Genomic DNA, 23,432 nt, shown 5'->3' with positions numbered 1-23,432 from the left:
CAGTTGCCTTCAGCGCTCTACTGGGATTATGGACAGTCAAAAGCTCGGATAAATATCAAATCAAATCAAATCAAACTGTATTTATAGAGCACCTTTCATGCCTAGAATGCAGCACAAAGTGCTTTACATAAAAACAATACACAAACATAAAACGTATTAAGTTACACACACAGACACACGCAGACACACGCATCTATATAAATATGGGTGTAGACATGGCTGAGCTCTGAGGATCCAGGTGAGGAAACAGTATCAGGGAGCCGTCGACGCCAGGAGGTCCCATAACCCGCAGCTACAAGGGGGGGGCTTCCATAGAGACCATCCCTCCATAGAGACCATCCCTCCACAGAGACCATCCCTCCACAGAGACCATCCCGGCCCAGACGGATAGAGGAGTCCACACCACAGCGGTGAAGCCGTGGTGCAGAGCTCCACAACCATCCAGGCCAGAACCACCCCCAGGACGACCCCCTGCAGGCCAGAGTCACTCCCAGCATGGAGGCTCCCCATGAGGAAACACTGGAGCAAAATGCTAAAAGAAAGCAGGATAAGATAGGCTATGAGGTTAAAATACACGCTAAAAGAGTGTAGAAGTATAACATAAAATCCTAAAAGTAGGTCTAGAAAGCAAGAAATTAGAAACTAAGTGAATAAAACAATAGAATGCATAAAATAGACCATAAATAACGACTAAAACATTTAAATATAACATTGAGATAAAACAATATGATAATAAAACAGGAGGAACTAAACTAAAGATTAATAGAAAACAGAGTAGTAATATCCAATAAAAATAGGGGTGAGCATAGAAGATTAGAGTTAAATGAGTCAGTTAAAAGCCTGATTAAAGAGATGGGTCTTGAGCCTCTTTTAAAAAACATTAACATTCTCTGCAGCCCTGAAGTTCTCCGGGAGGCTGTTCCACAATCGGGGACCATAATAACTGAATGCCGCCTCCCCGTGTGTCCTGGTTCTAACTTTTGGTATCGCTAAAAGGCACCGGAGGACCTCAGGGTCCGCGAGGGTCGATAGGGTAAAAGTAGTGCAGACAAATAAGAAGGCCCAAGACCATTAAAACACTTAAAAACTAGTAGAAGACACTTAAAATCCAATACAAGGTGCGAGGCCATTGAGAGCTTTAAAAACGGACATCAAAAGTTTAAAATCAATTCTATAAAGGACGGGAAGCCAAAGAAGGGAGTTGAGAACATGAGTGACGTGCACACGTCTGTTGGTGTTGGTTAAAAGACGGGCAGCAGCATTTTGCAACAAGTTGAAGGAGATTAGACAAGACTGGGTGATCAATCTCAGCCTTTGTGATGTCAAAGTATTATTTTGGAGCATTTCTCCAATTATTACCTCATAATCTGCACGTCATGAGAAACCAAACCATTACACTTTTGAGCAGGTTTACTGAATGTTTTTCAACCATCTAACTAGCACTCATCGTGGTTAAAACATTAACGTTGTACAACTTCAGGTCAGTGAGTTCTGATTGCAAACAGACAGTTGCAGGTTTTTCTTCTACCATTTTCTACCACCTGTCACTGCTTTTCCTCCGTGCAAAGATTCCCCTGGTGTGTGAAGAGCAGCTCTCATCTTCCGTTCCATCCTCCTCACAGTGGCACTTGCACACTCATCTGTCTCAGTCCACTGATGGTGAAGAGACAAGAGAACCACACAAGCTTCCATGATACCAGATGTTAACTACTAAAATTGCTATAGTCATCCCCACATTAGAGACAACATGATTCATGTCAAGATTTGTAAAATTAGACGGGTAACGTTTCAGAGAAATTAGGCTTTCATGTTTGTGGTAACCAGGAGATGAACAACACACATATCTTGTGTTTCCTCCCAACCCAGACTAGTTTCTTGTTTGATTACTTAATTATTTTTTTAATACCTCTAGTCAGCAATCAGATTACATTTCCCTTTTATGTAGACTATTAAACAATCTCCAAAACCGATGTTCACGTGTGACTCATTAAATAATTAATTAGCCTATTGCAGCTCACTGTGAACTGGGTCCTGGTTGTTCTTAAGCTAGAACTTCTTTAGACAAAACAACGCTGATATATGTTCGCAAATGGTGAAGTAACAAAAACAGGACTTGGAACCATGTTCCTGATTTAAAAACACAAACATGCCGGTAGGTGGGTCCATCCAACAAAAGGACATTTCTATTTTTGACCTTTCTTTGACAGACCCAGCAGCGAGGACTCTGTCTGATATCACTTACAATATTACAGCTAGCACGGACTAAATAATAACCCAAAAATATCTTTCCAAAAGAGCATCCAGGGCCCAATTACCATGAAAATCCATCCACCCAACTAACTGTTGGCTGCTAGTCTACACTGTTACGAGAGAGAAAGACAGAGGGAAGGAAGAGGGAAAGACTGAAAGTCAAGTGCACTAAATTGTATGCTCCTAAATGAGCTAAAATGTGATTTAAGCAGGGAAAATCCATCTTGTCACACTCATCTGCTGATGAAATGCAACTGTTCCAGCTCTGTCAGCCTCACTGTCCTGGATGACAAAATGAGACTGAATGATGTTGTGAAACTGGTTTGCCTGTCAGTAAAGTGTATTTCTCAAGTGAGGCCATCCGTGCGTTCATGGATTTGCAGATAGATGCATTCTTCCAGCACCTGCTCATCGCTGTTGCTCGTACCGGATTTTACCCTCAAGCCTTGTGAAACTCTAAATGTGTCTGTGACTATTGAAGTCCAAGCTAAGACTGAATCCAACTATTCACAGCTAATTAACAAGCGGTAAATACAGTCGGGACTCGTGACATTTTTTTAATTTGATCAGCGTTTTATCTCTTAACATAGTCTGTATTATTCCACCAAAGGGTTTGCTAAAAGGTTACCCCCCACCCTGTCCCCTCTGCCCCCACTTTCTCTCCCCCTCCTACTCGCCGCTGCCACCACAACCACAATTTTTCTCATCAGAAAAATGTTAACTTGCCGGGGGAGTAATGACGTTCTGTCTTGGGGAATCCAGCTGTTTGCCACGTCCTCCTACTTTAAGCAGTAGAATGACGAAGTGACGAAGCATCTATGTCACATTTTAAGTTTTCTGCAATGCTCACTTAGGTTTGATCTTTATAGAAATGCAACTGTCATTTTTAATCTACAAAGTAATAGAAGAATACAGTTATTTTTGTGCATTTCCTTTTGTAAATACTTGGAATGGAATCAAATCTAGTTTATTTCAAGTGGGACCTTGTATTCTCAGTCCCGTCACGTTTGATAAGGGACTGGTGCTTTGACATATCAAACCCTGAGGTTTTTTTTGATGACCTACATGACAGACTGGTGACCTGTCCAGGATGTCCACCTGTTCTGGTCCAATGCCAGCTGGGATATGCTCCAGATCCCCCGAGACCCTGAATAACATAACCCATGTCTAGAAAATATGCAATGTTGTTACAAGACATCAGACCTTTCAGTCTTGTCAGTTGTTTTATTAATTTATTTTTGTTGTGGTCTGTGGGTGCCAGCGGCACCAGCTTGTAGAAACATGGTATAGATGTGGAGATGATCTGTAGCAAAGCCAGGTATTATGCAATATAAAGACAATCGTAGTTGGACACACTATAATGATGTTTTCATTTCAATTCATGTATGGAGCTGAAACTCTTTTTATAAGAATTTTGAATATTTCTGTGGAAATTTTGTGCGCATTCATTTTCAGAATCAGAATCAGAATACTTTTATTATCAGTGTACCTGGGTACTGTGAGATTAGAGGCAGCATCACCTCTCCAGTGCAAGACAAATAGCAGTAGTGCAAACAATAAGAAATATAAGAAATATAAGTAATATAAAAAATCTAAAAAAAAGGTTAAGGTGCATTTGAATCGTTTTATTTTTTTTTGTGTGTGTTTTTTTACAGATGACAGTATATAAAGTATATACATATGTAAAATATTGTAGAATATTGCACATAGTCCGGGAGAAGTATTGCACAGTTTAAAGAGACAGTAACGAGGATTGATTCACAAGTTGTTCAGGGTGATTATGGCTTTGGGCATTCTAGGGCATTTATGAATTCAGGCACAGATGTTTGACAAGAAGACCTGGCTCACAATCTTCACTCTAGTCCAGGAATAAAGGTGCTTGATAGTGTTGACGTCAGGTCTCTCTGTGGGCCAGTCAAGTTCTCCCACACCAAACTCACATAATCATGCCTTTATAGTTTTGTGCACTGGGCCACAGTCATCTTTAGATAGAAAGGGACATTTCCTAAACTGTTGCCACAAATGTGAAGCACAAAAAATATATTGGCATGCTGAAGCATTATGATAGTCGATAAGGGGGCCCAGCCCAAACCCTGAAAAACAAATCCATACCAGTATCCCTCCATTAACCTATACGTGGCGGTGCAGTCAGGCAGGCAACGTTGTCTGGGCCTCTGGGCCACCCAGACTCGCCCATGTGACTGCCAAACAGAGAAGCTTACTCCACAGTTCAGTGTGGGTGTCCAGTTTTTGTGCTTACATTCATGCCCAGGGAATTTTCCAATGCATCACTTCCACTTTTTGATTATATCACTCACAGTTGATCGTGGAGTATCCAGCAGGAATGAAACCAAGCTGAACGTCATAGAGCTCTTCAGAATAACCCACTTTTGGGAGTCAAATTATGGAATCAATTTAGTGATGAAGTGAAACTGTGTAAATCTCTGTTGAATTTAAAAAAAAATATTGAAAAGTAAAATCATTAAGGATTACAATGCTAAATGATTGGAGTATAATTTGGTTAAGCAGAACAATTTAAAGGGAAATTTCTCTTTTTGTTTCTTTTCATATTGCAGATAATCTGGGTTTTCTGTTGGAAAGTACAGGGTAGGCAAATATAAGCTTTGGCTTCAGCCTATTCCTTTTTCGGTTACAGAGTTTATTATTATTTTTTGTGTGAAACTGATGAGTGTAAACTTGTATGAAAGTGTTTTGTAATTTACACACACACACACACACACACACACACACACACACACACACACACACACACACACACACACACACACACACACACACACACACACACACACACACACACACACACACACACACACACACACACACACACACACACAGTTTGAATTGCAAATAATGTAATGTAACCGAAATAAACAATTCATTCATTCATTCATTTTGAGTCATGAACATTTGCGGCTCCATGTCTAGGTGCTGTATTACATAGAATTGTTGCAACGATGCTGAATGAAACACCTGAATTCAGTAATTAACAGGTGTGGCAAAAAATGTAGTCAAAGCAGTCAAAAGTTTAGTTAATTGACTTTTATTATGATGGGGTCTAATTTTGCTCCACTAAACAGGAAGCATTCCTATCTGGTTTTGTTTTTGTCTTATTTATTTTTAGCATTCTTTGCATTCATACAATCAAAACCTTTTAAGTCTGCAGGCATCGCTATGGTGGAGTTCCAACGATAGCCTCGATTAACATAGGGTAAGGAAAAAACTACTAGCTCATTTAATTAGGGTGGACAGTTTTAACTCGTCATGGCTTTTTAACTTTTCATACCATTCATTGTCTTTGGTCTGTTATTTTGTTCTTGCTCAGTAGATTTTATATTTCAGGTCAAATATTATATTCATGATTCATAATGATTCATTAGTGCACCGCCATCTTCATTTTATATCACAGATGTAGTCAATAAGCTTTCTCTATAGTTGGCCTGGTGGATGTGTTTGGAAGAAAAGGACATGTGAAGAACAAGATAGAAGGCTGGTGGTTGTAGTTTCTTCTCTTTCAGGAAAGGCTGGTGCTGGATTGGACGAAGGGCCTCCAGGACCAGCCAACCATGGGGGAGTGGCAAAGTCTAAACCTTGCCCTCTCCACCTATAGGATAAATGTTTACGGGCTAGCCAGGGTCTTCTTTTTATTGCATCTTAGGACAGTCAGTGTTTTATCAGGTGAGGATTAGTCGGTGTAAAACCCATGAGCTCATCATATTCTGTACAATAAACACTTCTGTTGAATTTTTATCAGATCAGTTCCTCTTTCCAATTTTTGAATTTTGAATTTTTTCAGACTTTTTTTTGAAAAAGAACTGACAATCCTTCACATATGTATGCCATCTGTCCATAAATCTCCCTGATAGACACGTTTCCAAACTTCTAAGCTTCTAAAGTTTTGTTATTTGCACTCAGCTTGATCGTCCCAGCTGGAACAATTGTTCTGGTGACCTGTTCTTCCAGATGAACGCAGCAACTTGGCTAATGTGCATTTTGTATTACAAGTTAAGTTTAAAATATGCCAAGACAAAAAGCTAAATCTTCTTTGCAGCATAGCACCTGCTCACGATTGCACAACTCTACAACCTCGTTTTGCTTTTCGGTTGCCTAAATCTATTACTCTGTACCTGGTGCCTGTTATCGGTTTTGATATCACCTCTATCCAGGTTTCAGCAAGCAGAGGCAAGCTTGGATGATAGTAATAAGGTTATGCAACAGCACTGTAGACTACTGATTAGCAAAACAGAATAAAACTAAGCCGGTAGTATATTGCGATACGTATAGATCGGCAGTGTCACTATTGGTCAGAGGTGCAGAGGCTATGTCGTGGATGACAAAAACATTCAAAGAGAGCTTGATGGAGTGATAAAGAGGTGTATAAGGAGGTTGACCACCTAATGGATGCATATTCAAAACTTTGTAACTCTTGGCCATTTCAATAAAAACATGCCACACATTTGTAGGTTAGCTTTAAAGGCTAGCGTACCTTTTTGGATTGACGTTCAGCACAATGTCTGAGTTCTAATGTATAATTTCTTGCACTTTTCTGGTTTTTCTCTGCACTCTGTCGTCTTTGTTGCATCAGTCTTCCTCAAAATGAACAGCGTCTCCTGACTGTGAAACACCGGTCCTTTATTAACTATGTTTTATGTCACGTTAAAGATGATGGCGCAACAGCAGAGTCTGATAAAGTTGTGTAGAAAAGATTCACGCTGCTATGATACAGTGGGAAAGACACTCTTGGGCAGCCTGGATACGAGCCATAACACTTTCATCATAACCTTGGATTCATTTGCATAGTTCCTCAGGAAGCAAAAAATTTTGTGGAAAAATATTTCCCTTTTTCTTGAAAACATCTGCTCAACCTCATCAAGGGGTTATACGTAAGGACACTTCAATATGTGGGCTGCAAATCCAAAATTGAACTTCTAAGATACCAGTCTACTGCTGACTTACAACCACACCTCCTAACTTGTGATAAGTGGGTCCAATGAGTTTCAGCTGTCATGAAACTGATAATAAGTGGGGTTGAGTGTGGTGCTTATGAGCACTCAGTGTCTTACTTGCAGCAGACAGTGTTCACAACACTCAGTTTGAAGAGTCGGGGAGGAATTCTGATTTGGAGCCAGAATCGAGACGAGTGCATGAAGTGTATACAAAGAACTGGAGTAACCCCTTGCGCTGCCACCAATAGGTTTTACTGGACAGTGCTTTTTAAACCCTTTTTTTCCATCTTATTGCACAGTTGGTAAGAACTGACACCACCCAACCCCTGTTCATCCAAAACTGGGCATGACATACATGACCTTTGAATGTACTATATGCATTTGAATGTCAAATCCATAAACCAGCATCAATGTCTTTAACCTATTTATTCATATTATTTATCTATTTATTTTTCATTTGTATTTATTTAATTGTTATTGACTTATTCATTTCATAATGCAGAGTGGGTGACAACTAATATTCACAATGTGAAAGACATCAAAGGAGTTATGCTGCTCTTTTAAAATAAAATCAACTGCTTTTATTATTTATTGTTATTGTTTTTATTTCCAAATCAATTTGAGATGCTACATTTGTAACCCCCAAATGCATACTTTGTGGGACTATTCATGTTCTTAAGAACTCAAGTACTCGGCGTTCTCTCGATCCACCTCAATCTGAGACACGGGACTCTGCTGGAGTCTGTTTCCTCACACAATATTACTGTCAAAGATTATTATTCTTATTACTTTTATTTCCCCATTAACACTGTGGCGTGTGCTTAAAAGTTAAAACCCAGAAACAATAAATGTCAGGCCCGTGTGTTTTTGAGGCCTTACAGTTGGTAAGAACTGACACCACCCAACCCCTGTTCATCCAAAACTGGGCAAATAAGTGTAGCGAGTTGGCCTGGAAGCCAGCTGGATGATGATCTGAGGCTAAAGTCACTCTGCTGTACTGGAGGACCAGCAGCTGCCAGAGGTACAAGATGTTGAGCTAGAGACGGTCCAGCTCGTGTCCCTCTGGTGAGCTTTGGCCAGCAGCTGTCAAACAAGAGAGAAGATTGTTACATCAGTCTGCTTTACTCAGAATGGGAACCCTTCCAGACCAACCCACAAGTGGTTGTAGTGGTTTCTTCGTTGACAGCACAACAAGCTGTATTATCTTCACAATAAATTTTACTGTGCTGTTCGGTTTTAAGTAAATAGCCAAAGTGTTGACAGCTGGCCCTTAGATACAGTTATCAATCAATCAAAAAGCTACGCCCCTATTATGCATACATTTGTGGAATTATACACAATTTTTTTATATTTATAAAATGCCTCCCCCCTCACAGTTGTCATAATACAATATTATATAATATATCATAAAATATCATATTGTATAATATCATATCATATCATATCATATCATATCATATCATATAATTCTGTACTATTAAATGTTTACTGCAACATATATCTGAAGGTGTATACCACTGACGAAGAGTGAATATTATTTTCAGGTTTGTCGTTCATACTCCCACCAGAAATGCTGATAACCTCCTCATGAACTCCACCTGCATTTTTAATTAGTCATAGATGGTAAAAACCCAAAAATAAAGGGGAAATGAGCAACCGTGTTATCTACATATATAGATATGGCTTAGTAACATGGAGTTATGACCTCTAGACCACAGAAACTCCGGACAAGTGTGAGAATAAGTGCTTTTTACTCGAAGAATGTTACATCCTTTTTACCCAAAAACGTGCTATATTTATCTCCTTTCCTATACTATATTACCATATACTGTCCTGGTTGTTGTGTAGATGATATTCAGTGAATTTGTATAGCACCAAATGACAACATAAGTTACTTCACGGTGCTTTACACAGAAAACTAGTTATATATGATCAAATAAAGGGCTATTCAGTTAATCCACTTCATTCAATTAAAGTCCACATTCAAACTTCATATGATGCCAATCATAAAAAAACAACAGTGCTGCTAAGAAATCCAAGAGATTCCATCGGATCTCCACTTCAGTGCAATTCAGGGGTTAAAAAATAAAATAAAATGAAATAACACTACAGTTGCACCTAATTTAGGGTCAGAGGAACCATCTGCCTCTACTGGTTGGGGGGTCTGAAATGACAGGGAATGGAGAGAGACAAACACAGACAGATTAGTCCAGATATATCTTTCAGTCAGACAGAAAACTGAACTGTGTTAATTAGAATAATGATGATATAAACAGAAAAGGTGTTAAAAGAACAGAGAGACAAAAGAACGTAATGCATCATGGGAGATGCCCAAGTAGTCTAGGGCATATAGCAGGATAACTAAGGTTAACTAAAATAGTTCAGGGCCAGTTCTGAGCTAGCCTTAACTATAGAACTTTATGAAAGAGTTAAGTTAAAATCAGAATCTTAAAAGGTAAAGAGGGTGTCTTGGTTCCTGACCACTAACTAGGAACTGGTTCCACCAAAGAGGTTCCTGCCTTAATTGTATTTCCTAGAAACTCAAGGAAACACATTTAAGCACATCAGACAATAAGATATTACGGCACCTAAATGGCATAAATATTCAAAAATGAAATACACATTTTCTGTAAAGTTCAGCTTTTGTGAATTTATAAAAAGGCCTTTTCTGCATCATACACACTAATGCCACTTACACGCCAATTACAGCTTTAGAAACTAGTTTGACAGCTTTTTGTAACGATTGTTTTCTAAGATTGCACATGCATTAAAAAAAAAGGTGATAACTTGCTTTTCCGTTAACTTCTCATGACCTCAGAGACTTCCTTAGTCTCACTTCTGTATAAAAAGAGTAAGAGCAGATAGCGATCACAACATTCTAAGCTAAAGACAGCAAAAAGAAGATCCAAAGAGAGAGAGAGAGAGAAAGAAAGAGAAAGAGAGTGACGACAACGCTACGGTATGATGAAGTGTGTGTTCATCCTGGTCCTGTTGCATTTGTGCTACAGCTTTAAGTTTGACATGAACGTGAACACAGAGATTATCAACAGTCTGATCGCACTTAAAAACGGAGCCAGTTTCACATCTGTAAGTATAAATAATTACTACTGCAACACCAGCATGTTTTTTTTTTTCGTTTTGTTTTTTTTTACACCGTGACTCTCTGTTTTGGTATTTGTCATTGTGCCACTGCAGATGATAAGTGCATGACCGATAAAACATTCTCATTTCTTCATTACCTCCAGTCTCAAACAGCCTTTGTTCCCGGACAACACATGAGGAGCGATCCTGTAAGTGCTACAAGTTTTCTTTGTTTTTTAGTTTTCACATGGATTGGCTGAGGCTAAATTTGTTTGTCATGTTTTAATGTATATGTATTTTATGTGTATTTCACTTGACACATTTGCCTAACTGGGCCATGTAATTTGATTTCTGCAGACCAGTTGTGTTGGTACCTTCAAAAAGGAGCTGATGAACTTAGTGAACAATCTGACGGTGCACGAAAGTCACGAGATCCATCGCCAAAGACTTAAGTCACACTTGAAAAAACTGGGATCGGACGTAAGTAAAGCGGCTTGTTTGTCTGTTAAGGAGGTCCTGATGAGACACAAACCTAAACTCTCTTTTGCTCCTCCAGGATAACAGAAACTGTTCAATGGAGACGTCACATTCAAGAAACACCAGCACAATTCTCAAGAAGTACATAACTGTCCTGAAAAAACTAAACAACAACTCCTAAAGATTAAGGGTTACTTCAAAACTGAAGATGACATACATGACCTTTGAATGTACTATATGCATTTGAATGTCAAATCCAGAAACCAGCATCAATGTCTTTAACCTATTTATTCATATTATTTATCTATTTATTTTTCATTTGTATTTATTTAATTGTTATTGACTTATTCATTTCATAATGCAGAGTGGGTGACAACTAATATTCACAATGTGAAAGACATCAAAGGAGTTATGCTGCTCTTTTAAAATAAAATCAACTGCTTTTATTATTTATTGTTACTGTTTTTATTTCCAAATCAATGTGAGATGCTACATTTGTAACCCCCAAATGCATACTTTGTGGGACTATTCATGTTCTTAAGAACTCAAGTACTCGGCGTTCTCTCGATCCACCTCAATCTGAGACACGGGACTCTGCTGGAGTCTGTTTCCTCAGACAATATTACTGTCAAAGATTATTATTCTTATTACTTTTATTTCCCCATTAACACTGTGGCGTGTGCTTAGAAGTTAAAACCCAGAAACAAAAAATGTCAGGCCCGTGTGTTTTTGAGGCCTTACAGTAACTACTTATTATATTACTTTCAAAGGGACCATCTTATCTAATGGAGTTAATCTAGATAATATGATGTCGCAATAACTATTGGGAACATTTTATTGATCCAGTATTTTGTCTGTCAGATACTTTGACAAACTTTGAAAAGGAAGAATACTACAGCCATCTGCAGATGCAGATTGGATTTTAGGCCACTTGTGCATTGGCCTCCCTTTGTTTAACAGTCAGCGACTGTAGATATTTTACATGTAGACTGGCTCTGTGACACTGCATGGGGTTCAAAGCAGCATTTCCTCTGATATTGGTGCGTGGTGTCTCCCCTCAAAGCGCGTGACAGCGTCAGCGTTTTCCTCAAGCTTCATCTGAAGGGAATTACACACATTACAGTTACAAGCACCGTTCTGAATGCATATCATTTGATGTTTGCAATCTGTAAAAAAAAAAAGTGTTATAAATTAAGGTTCTAGGAAGGAAAACGCTGTGGGAAGAGGAAGGGGAAGAGGAAGAAACGCATGCTATATTTAGAACAGGCACAAAGTTCCCCACCTACTTACAAAAATGAGCCAAAGTAACCCAGAGTTTCATTGAATTGGCATCTCAGTCAACCCATACGTGAAGCTGTAGTTGATATTTTTTCATGCCATGTCTGATAAACAAACATACAAACAGTGCAGAGGGAAGGCAGAGATGTTTGATTATTAAAACAGCCTGTTCAGCTGTAAGCCATCTTACTCATAGCATTGGTGCGTTTTCTGGGCGGCTGGGTACCTGTCATCCCGCATCAGACCAAAAAGACTCATGTTTTGTCATGACATTAACTGCTACATCGAGGATTTGTCACATCACAACGTCTGGAGAGCAAATAATTCAGTTTCTCATTAGACCACAAAAAAGAAAAGAATAAGAGAAAAAAAAAGGTCTGGACAATAATCATGTGAGAAAGAACAGAACAGGCCAAGGCAGCAAGGGCCTCCCTGTGGCCTCTGCCCGAACCGCTCAAGACAGGAAATGGAGGAGAAGCAGCTGCGCCACTGAACAAAAAACCAGGAAAAACCTCTGAAATACAGGCTAGCATCTCAACTCTGACTTTTCAATGCCCAGCCCTTCCTGGCTGCTTTATCTTTTATGTCCACACGAACACAAACGAACACAAACAAACAAGGAAACAATAACATCTTCTGTGACTGTAACAATCATTCACATGATATATAATAAAAATATATGATAAACTAAAGACTGTTTTATTAATAAACATTTCACTAATCCACTACACATCCAAAAGAAGGAATATTTGTAAAGGAAAAGGGTAAACGCTGTTTTTTTTTTCTTCCTGTCAGAAGCACTCACATCAGGGCAAGGTGACGGCTGGCCTGTCACGACTGTTTTTGCATTCCTCTGCATCTTTCATGCAGGCCATCATGGGCCATTATGCTCTGCCAGATAGACACCAGCTTGAATGGGATGACAGCTGAGTGCGCACTGGTCTGGATTTTTTCTTTTAAAAGAAAAAGAAAATCCAGACAGTGTCTGGATTTATCATGCATATTGTAAAGGCTTCATAATTACTATTGGTAAAAAAAAAAAATTAAAAACAAAACTCTCCTTCTCGTGTCTGGAAATAAACTAACCTTTCTGTTTTATTACTACATTTTCTTGGTTTTAATTTCCCTGCAACTGCAGGCCTTTTCCATTTGGGGGCATCAGAGACTTTCTGCACCTGAATGGCTGACCCTCTTGGTGACTTTGTCACCTGTCTTTACATAATAACATTCCTCCAAAGTGCAGCTTCAAGGGGCCGTTTAAAGACAAAACGCTCTCAGCTGAGTTCACATGCTGTTGAATATATGACGTTTTCAATATCTCACCCCTTTATCCAGGGCCACTTCTGACAATAAGTTACCCGTTATTGGCCTGTTACACATCATATGAAAAAGCAACAGTGGCACACTCCGACCACGCAGGACTCGGTGTGTGAATGCAGGCGGGTGGCGTGAAGCCTGAATTATGGTCTGCGTTAAATCGACGCAGAGCCTACGCCGTAGCCTACGGCGTAGGCTCTGCGTTGGTGTAACGCGGAACCATAAATCAGCCTTGAGGACGTGTCGGCGGGGACGCAGAGCCGCAGAGAGAGACGCTTCATTCCTGCGGTGAGAGTGTGCGCGCTTTAATCAGGACAGTGAGCGATGAGGCGCACAAGGAAAATAGGATCGGAGCGTTTCTGGTTTGTGTTTGTGGGATATGGACACTGGATGCGCTCTGATGGACATTTCGCTGTGAAGTTGGAAGGAAGGGATGACAAATGTGCTTCAAGATCTGATGTCAAGCTCCGGCTGAGCGCGTCTCCATGAAGTGAGTACCACGGGAAACGTTGGTATAGAAAACCTTCTAATGTGTATAGGATCATTTTATTCTTGAATATTCGTTTTTTTTTTAATTATTATTTGTTCTATTTGTTTTTATTCTTAGAGTCAGTTTTTTTTGCTGCTGGAGCCCGGATAAGTGGAAGTTAAAGGATGGATGGATAGGGTCACATTATAATTCCGATCCATGGTAGGTTATTTTAAAGGTTTACATATTATCAGAGCTATTGTATGAATCAGAATTGAATCAGAGTAAAGATGCAAAATGGTAAACAAATTAGCATTCTTGAAAAGAATAAACTCAAATATATCAGCAACAGTATTTGTTTTTCTTTCTACTAATCGCTTGAATCCACAAGGTTGCTGACGAGTCCTGAAATTAATTATATGAACAGGACAGAAGAAAATAATTCTGGACAAGTAAATTTTTTTGTCATTTACAATTAAAAATAATGATGTAGATTTTCTTTCCTTCCTGTCAGGGTTGAATCACGAGAGCCTTTTGGATTTTATTCCAAAGGACATAATGTAGCAGGACTCTTCACTTTTGCATAAATGCCCATCCCTCAGGTGTTCAGGGATGGATCTCATGAACTTCACAACCGTCATGGACAATGGCTTTTTGGATGAGACACCGTCGAGCCGTGTCCTGACTGGCTGTTTTCTCTCGCTGCTCATCCTCACCACCTTGCTGGGAAACACCCTCGTGTGTGCGGCCGTCACCAAGTTTCGACATCTGCGTTCTAAAGTGACCAACTTTTTTGTGATCTCGCTGGCTGTGAGCGACCTCCTGGTCGCCATCTTAGTCATGCCGTGGAAGGCGGTGACAGAGATTGCGGGCTTCTGGCCATTTGGTTCCTTCTGTGACACCTGGGTGGCTTTTGACATCATGTGCTCCACGGCGTCCATCTTGAACCTTTGTGTCATAAGCTTGGACCGCTACTGGGCCATCTCCAGCCCCTTTCGATACGAAAGGAAGATGACACCCAGAGTGGCCTATGTGATGATCAGCGTGGCCTGGACGTTGTCTGTCCTCATTTCCTTCATACCCGTGCAGCTCAACTGGCACAAGGCCCAGAGTGAACCTCACAAGCCCCTTGCTGAGTCATCAGTGTCAGTGGGATCAAATACCACACCTCAGTACAACCCAAAGAATTGTGACTCTAGCCTGAACAGGACCTACGCCATCTCCACTTCTCTCATAAGCTTTTACATTCCTGTGGTCATCATGGTGGCCACATACACACAGATCTACCGCATCGCCCACAGGCAGATCCGCAGGATTTCGGCGCTGGAACGTGCAGCCGAAAGCGCCAAGAACAGGCACAACAGTTTGTGCCGAGGCTCCAGCATCGCAGAGTCCGAGAGCTCTTTCAAAATGACATTCAAGAGGGAGACGAAGGTGCTGAAGACCCTGTCGGTGATAATGGGGGTGTTTGTGTGCTGCTGGCTGCCATTTTTCATCCTGAACTGCATGGTGCCCTTCTGCGAGCAGTCAAGCGGAGGAGAGGCTTTTCCCTGCATTAGCCCCACCACCTTTGACGTGTTTGTGTGGTTCGGCTGGGCTAATTCCTCCCTCAACCCCATCATCTATGCCTTCAATGCCGATTTCCGCAAGGCCTTCTCCATCCTGCTGGGCTGCCACAGACTGTATCCAGGAGGCCACAACATACAGACGGGGAGTCTAAACAAGTCATGACTCATGAATCTCGGAGCACTGACTCATCCATTAATTCGAAAAGTCCAAGAGCTCCTGTTGCAGCCGGTCTGATTTACTTCAAAGGAGGACGCTTGCTTTCTGCACTTCTACGTTAGCTCTAGTGTGACTGAAGGGTACTGTGACCGTATGGAGATGCATGTTTGCGTAGACAGAGTGGCCCGCCGTTGTGCAGCCTGCCACGGCGAGCTTGCTGCGCTCGCTGTGGCGGCTTCAGGGGGAGGTCTGCAGAGATGAGCGCATAGATTTGGGTTTGAAACGAAGACCCAGGGGTCAGAGAGTGGAGCAGTGCATACATGCTCCTCGGAGAGATTATCCCCGAACTGGGCAGCGAGCACCTTATTGGACACCGCTGTCCTCCTTAACATCAGACACACTTACACAACAGCATACACTGCCAAATCGTATTCTGCCAAATGCAGTGCAAGTGTGCGAGTGACACACTTCAGCAAGTAACATGACAGCTCGCCGATTCACCGTCATGCATAACATTAAAATCCGTGGCTCTGCAAGGACTCCTGAGGTAAAATCATGTCATCATTAAGCACAGGTCAAATACACCCACAAGTGGCTTACAGTCAAGTGCAAAAGTTTTTATACCTCCTCTTTAAATCCTGCATTTTGTGTGTAAAATCATCATAAAAATCATCTGATCATAGTGGACCTAGTTATTAGAAAACACAGGCTCAGATGAACAACAACATATACTGTAACTTTACTGTGAAACTACTGTATTTATTTAACAAAACAAAAAGAAGAACAATTTTAAAAAATGAGCTGGGCAACAAAAAGTATTTCCATCAGTCCGTAGCTTCTCGATTCACCTTTAGCAGCATTTCCCGTATGTCTTTATCAGTCTCTCACATCACTCTGGTCCATTCTTTTTCACAACACTCCTGTTCATTGAGGTTTTGGGTCATTTGCTTAGCAGAGCTCTCTTGAGCTCCACAGCATTTGAAGTGGGTTGAGGTTCAGATGGAGATTTTGCTGGTGAGCTTCAGGTCGTTGTGCTTTTTACGTGACCCGGTTTCTGTCAGGCTTTAGCTGTCAAACAGATAGCCTCTCAGTTACCTCTACAATGCTCTGTACATGTTCATGTGCGACTCAATCAGCATGTTTACACGCTCAGTTTAGTCGAGATGTGGCTTCGGCTTGATTGTCTCAATATAGATGCCCAGGTAGCACCTCTGGATCATGCACAGATGGATTTCACATGTAGGGATCAGCTGGATTTCCATCGCGTTATCTTGGTGTGTTAGTTCGACTATGTCTGTCGTTTGATTTCGGCCAGCCTAAGATGTTCACAGGCATTTTAAAACTACAGTACAAGTCGGATGAATGCAATAATTGAACGTCAGGCAAATGCACTGATCAACTGCATGGTACCAAGATCCTTAATTGCAAAACAACCCTGAATGATTAGCCCTTCTCTGCTGTGCTCTAGGTTTTGAGTTGGCCAATAAGGTCAGACAACTCAACTTTGGTCTCATCTGTCCATAGAACTTACTTCTAGAGGTTTTATGGTTTGTTTAGATGCAGTTTTGTGAACTTCAGTTGTCCGTCCATTTGTCTTTTCTTAGGACACAAAAGGTTTCTCCTTGCAAACACTCCAGACACACCACACTTGTTAAAGGAGCTTGAGGCAGGATTTATGAAAAAAATGCGTATACGTTTTAAGTTTTCTAGTAATAATGTCAGATGAAGCGTTCCAAACCAAAAAGAATGAGCCCTCTAGTGTATCTCTCCGTTGTCTTGAACAGGCTGTGTTCTGCAAAATGTGCTGCAATTCCGGACCGGAATTTCTCGCGCTGTCCTGCGGATGTGACGTCACATGAAACTGCATGCACGTTCTCCCCGTTCTCCCGTGCCGGCTTCGCTGTTGGCTGCAGTACCCCCGACGGTCGTCGTAGCGCTAATGAGTCTCATTTCTTATTCTTGCCTCAAGCTCCTTTAAGCTTTAACATGCTGAAAGAAGCCTATGATGTAGATTTTGTGTTTCTTATATCTGAACATCCCAAGCTGGTGCATCCAGCCACCGTTTTGGATAACTTACATTTGTGAAAAATCTCTTTTTCTCACTGTGTAATGTTGAACTTCAAATACTGTAGTTATTAACGCTTTCCAAATTGATGTGCTCTATTAGTTGCTTCTCTAAGACCTATTTTATGTCTTTCCTTCTTGGCATTAGGTTAACACACACCTAAATGGTCCAGAGCAAGTTCATTTTATTATTATATATCTGGTATTATAGACGTATATGCACATCTGCTGATGCTCCATTTATGAAAGGACTAATGATTAGCAGCACATGGCGGTAATGCACCTTCATAAATCCCCTGGAAGTAGTCAGGACACACTTAACATTTCCTGCGTGTTTTTTTTCTTTGCTTTTTGCTTTATTTTTGAGTTAATAAATAATGACCCACAAAAAAGGTAGTATTTATATGAGGTTGTATTTGCATAATGTTAAGCCCCACTACAATCTGTTCAGTAATCCATGTTTTCTGCGCACACACGCACGTATACACAGAAAAAAAATGCAGGATTAAAAGAAGGGGTACCCACTTTTGCACATGATTATGATATTACAGACCAGAACAAAACCGGTTAGGGTTTAGTTTAATATACATGCATCAGCTGACAGCACTGGGGAGCTGAAACTCTGATCTGAAGTTTGTTTGGAAGCATCAGTAGGCACACGAGAGAAAAAAAAAATGAAACTGTTTCACTCTGTCTCGCAGCTGAAGTGTCTTCAGATTTTTCCAAATGCAGATGATTAAAACTGTAAACCAAATTCACTCAACAGCTCCTGATAAGCTATTAGTGCTTTATAGTGTTTTATGGATGAATGTCACGTCTTACCTTCTGAGTCCTGTATTCACTGTTGGCAACAGCTGATGACCTAAAAAAGAAGGAGACCCAAACAAAGACTTAGCGGGATGTGTTTTGGAGCTCAAACTCAATTATCTTTGCATCAATCAGATCCCACTTTATCTGAACATGGCTCTTACTCTAATGGAGTTTGGAATTCCTTTCGGTCATGATTACGTTTTCTACACCGCTGCATCTAAGTGAGCGCTCAGTGAAATCCAGCAGAGAAAGAACCTGCCACGACGACACAGGTTGTAAACCAGCCATTAGATTACAAAGATTACTGGAGGCACTTTATTTGAAGGTTTCAAAGAGCATCAGCTTGTCCTGAACTGTTTACGCTTCATTTGATTTCGCTGTTGCTTTATTCTGGTGTCATGCAGTTGCATTTTACAAAGTAAACAGCCTTACTTTTTTATTTTTTTGTTTGTTTTTACATAACCTCTCAAGACCAAACTGCTTAATAAATACCTTGCTATTTTTTATTTATTTATTGCTTTTTGTATTAAGAAAAAAAACCTGAATTAACCAAGTCCAACAGACAGCAGGGTAGTACAAGAACCATGTAATACTGGTGGGTATCAATGTGTCCAAAACATGGTAGCGTCACAATAAAGGCACAGGAAGAGTGGGTTCGGGATTTTTTATTATGTCTGTTGCTTTGCTTTGTATAGGCCATTATTCACATGATACAGAGCTCTAATCATGTATTCATCCTTTTTTAAGATTAAACAAACATTGTTTTGTTTTTTGTTTTATCCCTAACTGTAACCATATATTTATTAATGTATAACATCAACCCTATTTCTCAACGTAATGCTGACTTGCAGCAAAGTAAAAAAAAAAAGAAAAAGAAAGATGTAAAATCTTTGGATGATACATGTTTGGAAAGGGTTCAAACTTGGTTTATTGGGATGACAGTCCATGTTATATCACCATCCGCTCTCCATCACATCCTTTTATACCTTTTAGGACATGTTGTAAAATTGTGCAATATCACTTTTCAAATTTCAAGTCATGGAAAATGTTTGCCTATTAAAATTTGCAAAAGGAAATATAATAACAGAGCCTTGAAAATGTGTTAATTTTACAATTTCACATCATATGTGACAGTTTCATTATGTAGGCATGTTATGATTTAAAAAAGTCAGTATATCACCTATACAGTCTAGTGTCAGACTGCGTTGCTACTGGAGACGCACTGAACTGATGATCAGTACATTTTATGAATGTCTTAATCCATTTCCTGTTGTGCTATAATGAGTTACAGATCAGGTTTTGCCTAATTACCAAAGTTTGGCAGCAGTTTGTGATCAGCATAGTACACTGAAGTACTCCATGAAACTGTGACAGGGGTCTATCATAGTAAACAGTATATTTGTGACATATTTGTTTTGAAGACTTCGTTCTTTTTTGGAACAGGACAGGTTGATGATTTGTATTTGTCCATTTTTATTAAATCCCCTGTATGGCATATGATTGGCTGTACAGCTTTGACCTCCGGACGTCAAACGTCCTGGGGCCAATTTCACACTAGAGTCCATAGAGTGAAACGTAATGGTACCAGCTGTGTGTTTCAACATTTCACACTCTCATAACTCTGTTCATGTGTCCGTTCAATCTGGTGATGTATTGTCATCATTAGCAAAGTGAAGTGCCCCATCTGGACTCGTGAACAGCCTGGAATAATAAAGGAGTGCAACAACTGTGGCACCTGCGTATCCCTGGTCCGTCTTTGTGTCTTCCATTAATTATATTAAAGGGGGACATACTATTAACGAAATACGTTTTTCTGTGCATGGGAGAATACGTCTGGGTATGTGACTTGACAAATAAATACTGGGACATCACAATCTTGGTCAATATTTCACTTTGTTTGGGGATGCTGAAGTCTGAAAATATGACATTCAGTGAGTGGTTCAGATGTGCAGGACACTATGACGTCACAAACCCAGATCAGAGTCGGGAACTAATAATGTCGAACATTTTATTACGTCTTTGAGATGTTGAAAAAGGTGCACAATGTGATTCCTTTAAAGCTTTGTCTCATGCTTTTATTCTTTGAAATGATGGCTCTGGACTGGTCCAGCTTCAGGACCAACTATCACCCTCAGTGACAAGTCGTGACCCAAATCAAGGAACATTATAAACTTCTCAAATATATTCACTAAAAGAAGGTGCAGTTTAAACCTCACATTGTACAGAATTAACAGTGCTTTCATATGGAGGATTTTTTGTGCCAAAATTAAATAAATAAATACATCATTAATTAATTAAAATGGGAATGAAATATATCATTAATTAATTAAATGTGTCATTAATTAATTAAAATTAGAATGAAATATGTCATTAATTAATTAAAATACAATTATTTCAGCATTTAATTAATTAATGACACATTTAATTAATGATTTCGTGTTACGTGTGAATCATGAAATGTAAAACTGCATTTAATTAATTAATGACACATTTAATTAATGATTTCGTGTTGCTGAATCATGAAATGTAAATGTAAAACTGTCAGTTTCACTTGTCAAACTCAGTGGGCGGGGCTAACGCAAATCCAGCAGAGGAAGCAGAGGAACTTCATCTGCTTTACATGCTACATGCTCGGGGTCAGCAGGTCCTGCTTCCACATACTCTGCAAGGTCGAAGATATCGCTCACCAACTCTCTACAAAGTTCACGAAAATCCTCCGAACTCACACCTGTCATGTTTAGAAAGGCTTCCTCTTCTACCTCCAGTTTCAGACCAAAGCAGTGGATTCCACTAGATTCGCGTTAGCTCCGCCCACTGAGTTTGACGAGTGAAACTGACAGTTTTACATTTACATTTCATGATTCAGCAACACGAAATAATTAATTAAATGTGTCATTAATTAATTAAATGCAGTTTTACATTTCATGATTCACACGTAACACGAAATCATTAATTAAATGTGTCATTAATTAATTAAATGCTGAGATAATATATATTTTTTGAATTGTATTTTAATTAATTAATGACATATTTGATTCTAATTTTAATTAATTAATGACACATTTAATTAATTAATGATATATTTAATTCCCATTTTAATTAATTAATTATGTATTTATTTATTTAATTTTGGCACAAAAAATCCTCCATACTTTCATGCACAAACAGGAAATCAAATTGTGCAACAATTGAGAAATACAGTAGCTCCAAAAAGACTCAAAAAGATGCAGTTTAACCTGTGAGCCTCAGGTTTACCTAGGGAGGAGGTCCGGGATCCACTGAAAATGGGTCTACAACTTACTCTTGGGCCCCAAGCCACTGGTTGGGAATCACTGCTTTTAAAAGATGCATCGTGGTTAAACTTCACTTTTGGCTCGTGAAGGCCCCAGAATGCACGTATGATCATGGTGGTGACACAAATAGACAGAAGTGACTATTAATCTCAACTTTTAGGGGTTTGTTCAATGTGTGTATAAAAGATGCACCGATCTTAATAATGTATTTGTTTAAATGTGGAAATGGGAGATGGAGCCAGCTGAAGTGTGAACAGAGGGCAGCAAAGTGATGAGGACATGTGATTTTATTTTTTATTAGACCCCCCCCCATACCACTCCTTTCTTAGCCTGCAGAAGACTTGAACCATACCTTGAAGATAAAATTATATCTAAGTTATTTAGGCATAAATGTTTTATTAATTATCATAAAATAATATCCATGTAAACAAGCCTGGGCATTTATAGCCAGATTAAATCAAGATTTGATTAATTTTAACAGTGAAACTGTTGTCTTCTATTGTCAGATGAGCTTTATCTCAACATCACAAATGACTAATTGAAAAAGAAAGTTTTTCATAATTAAATTAAATTTATGCTCATTAGAAACTACAAAAACAAAAACAAAACCGTGAAACGCTCTCTTTCAGTCTCTCATAAAAGCACGGGCCGAATTGTCCTTTAAAGTCCAGTCTCTCTGGGACTCGGACTGCCCTTGCCCTGTGAAACCTCCTCGAGCACTCCACGGGAAAGGAACAGCAATTAATTTGACTGACATCACTCAGAGTGATGGCCGCAGCAAATACGAGGCAGGGCATGTGCGCATGTGTGGGGCAGTGTTTATGTATATGTTCGTGGCTGGGTGCTGCGATCACCAGTTCAGAGTCCTTGCAATGTCAACCCCACTTTGTAAACACACAGGAATAACTCCCCTTTGCCCTGTTCTTTTTTCTTCCTCAAACTGATTTTAAGATTGGCACATCAGAAAAAGGATATCAGATGCGGCAACTGCAGATGATGCTAATGACTGCCTTGCCCTGAGGGAATGATTTACTGAGACAGGGATGGAGAAAGAAAATGGGGACAGAGACAAGCACAGTCTTATGTAAGAATCAAGCAACTTAAAAAAAAAGGATCACAAATGATGCTTTGTAAATATCAAATAGCCCAGCAGAAATGGTCAAAGTCAGATTTGAGCTACCTCCTATAATGAATGAATTGCCACATGTTCGTCCTTTATAGGCGGGCTAACACTGGGAAACAGGCTGTCAATGTAGTTAAATATTCATTTGTCATCTTTTTTCCAGGCGAGATCCTGGGGAATTCAAATGCAATTAAAACAGTCTGCAATGGTCTGTGTGGCTCTCTGTTAAATACGTGCAAGTCACAACTGGGAGAGCTCTCATAATTGCACGAGAGCTTAATGCATTTTTAATACCCAATACAACACCAAGAAAAGCATAATTGAGAGTGATCGTATTGGTGACTCTGGCCACGACATGTCACCACAGTTAAATCCTAACGGGCGTGAACGCACTTTGCATGCTGATAAAAGCTCCGCGTTACACTGGTCTTGAAGATGTTCCACTGTCTTTTTGTTTTTTTCAATGGTGTGAATGATCAGCAAGAGTACAACAACATATAAGGACACAATAAGGACACACACACTTCAAGGAGCTTGCTCCTAAAACCACAGACTAAATTCAAAAAGCATGTGAACTC

At 39.8% G+C, this 23,432-nt stretch overlaps 1 protein-coding gene across 1 annotated transcript; it reads left to right on the top strand.

Moving 5' to 3' along the window:
- The first annotated feature begins 13,685 nt into the window (after nucleotides 1-13,685).
- Nucleotides 13,686-20,164, top strand: LOC133446830 (D(1) dopamine receptor-like). Its single transcript, XM_061724955.1, has 3 exons — nucleotides 13,686-13,860; nucleotides 13,978-14,061; nucleotides 14,354-20,164. Exon 3 carries the CDS (start codon nucleotides 14,452-14,454, stop codon nucleotides 15,568-15,570), a length of 1,119 nt encoding a protein of 372 aa, XP_061580939.1. The 5' UTR covers nucleotides 13,686-13,860; nucleotides 13,978-14,061; nucleotides 14,354-14,451; the 3' UTR covers nucleotides 15,571-20,164.
- The last annotated feature ends 3,268 nt before the right edge of the window (nucleotides 20,165-23,432 follow it).

This window comes from Cololabis saira, chromosome 7, assembly GCF_033807715.1.
Source record: "Cololabis saira isolate AMF1-May2022 chromosome 7, fColSai1.1, whole genome shotgun sequence".
NCBI classification, from domain to species: domain Eukaryota; kingdom Metazoa; phylum Chordata; class Actinopteri; order Beloniformes; family Belonidae; genus Cololabis; species Cololabis saira.
Note: the sequence above shows the minus strand (reverse complement) of the source record. Positions and strands in the feature narration are given on the sequence as shown.

Bases quoted from the DNA above. Each gene is read 5' to 3' on its own strand.
- LOC133446830 (XM_061724955.1), top strand. From the start codon at position 14,452: ATGGATCTCATGAACTTCACAACCGTCATGGACAATGGCTTTTTGGAT.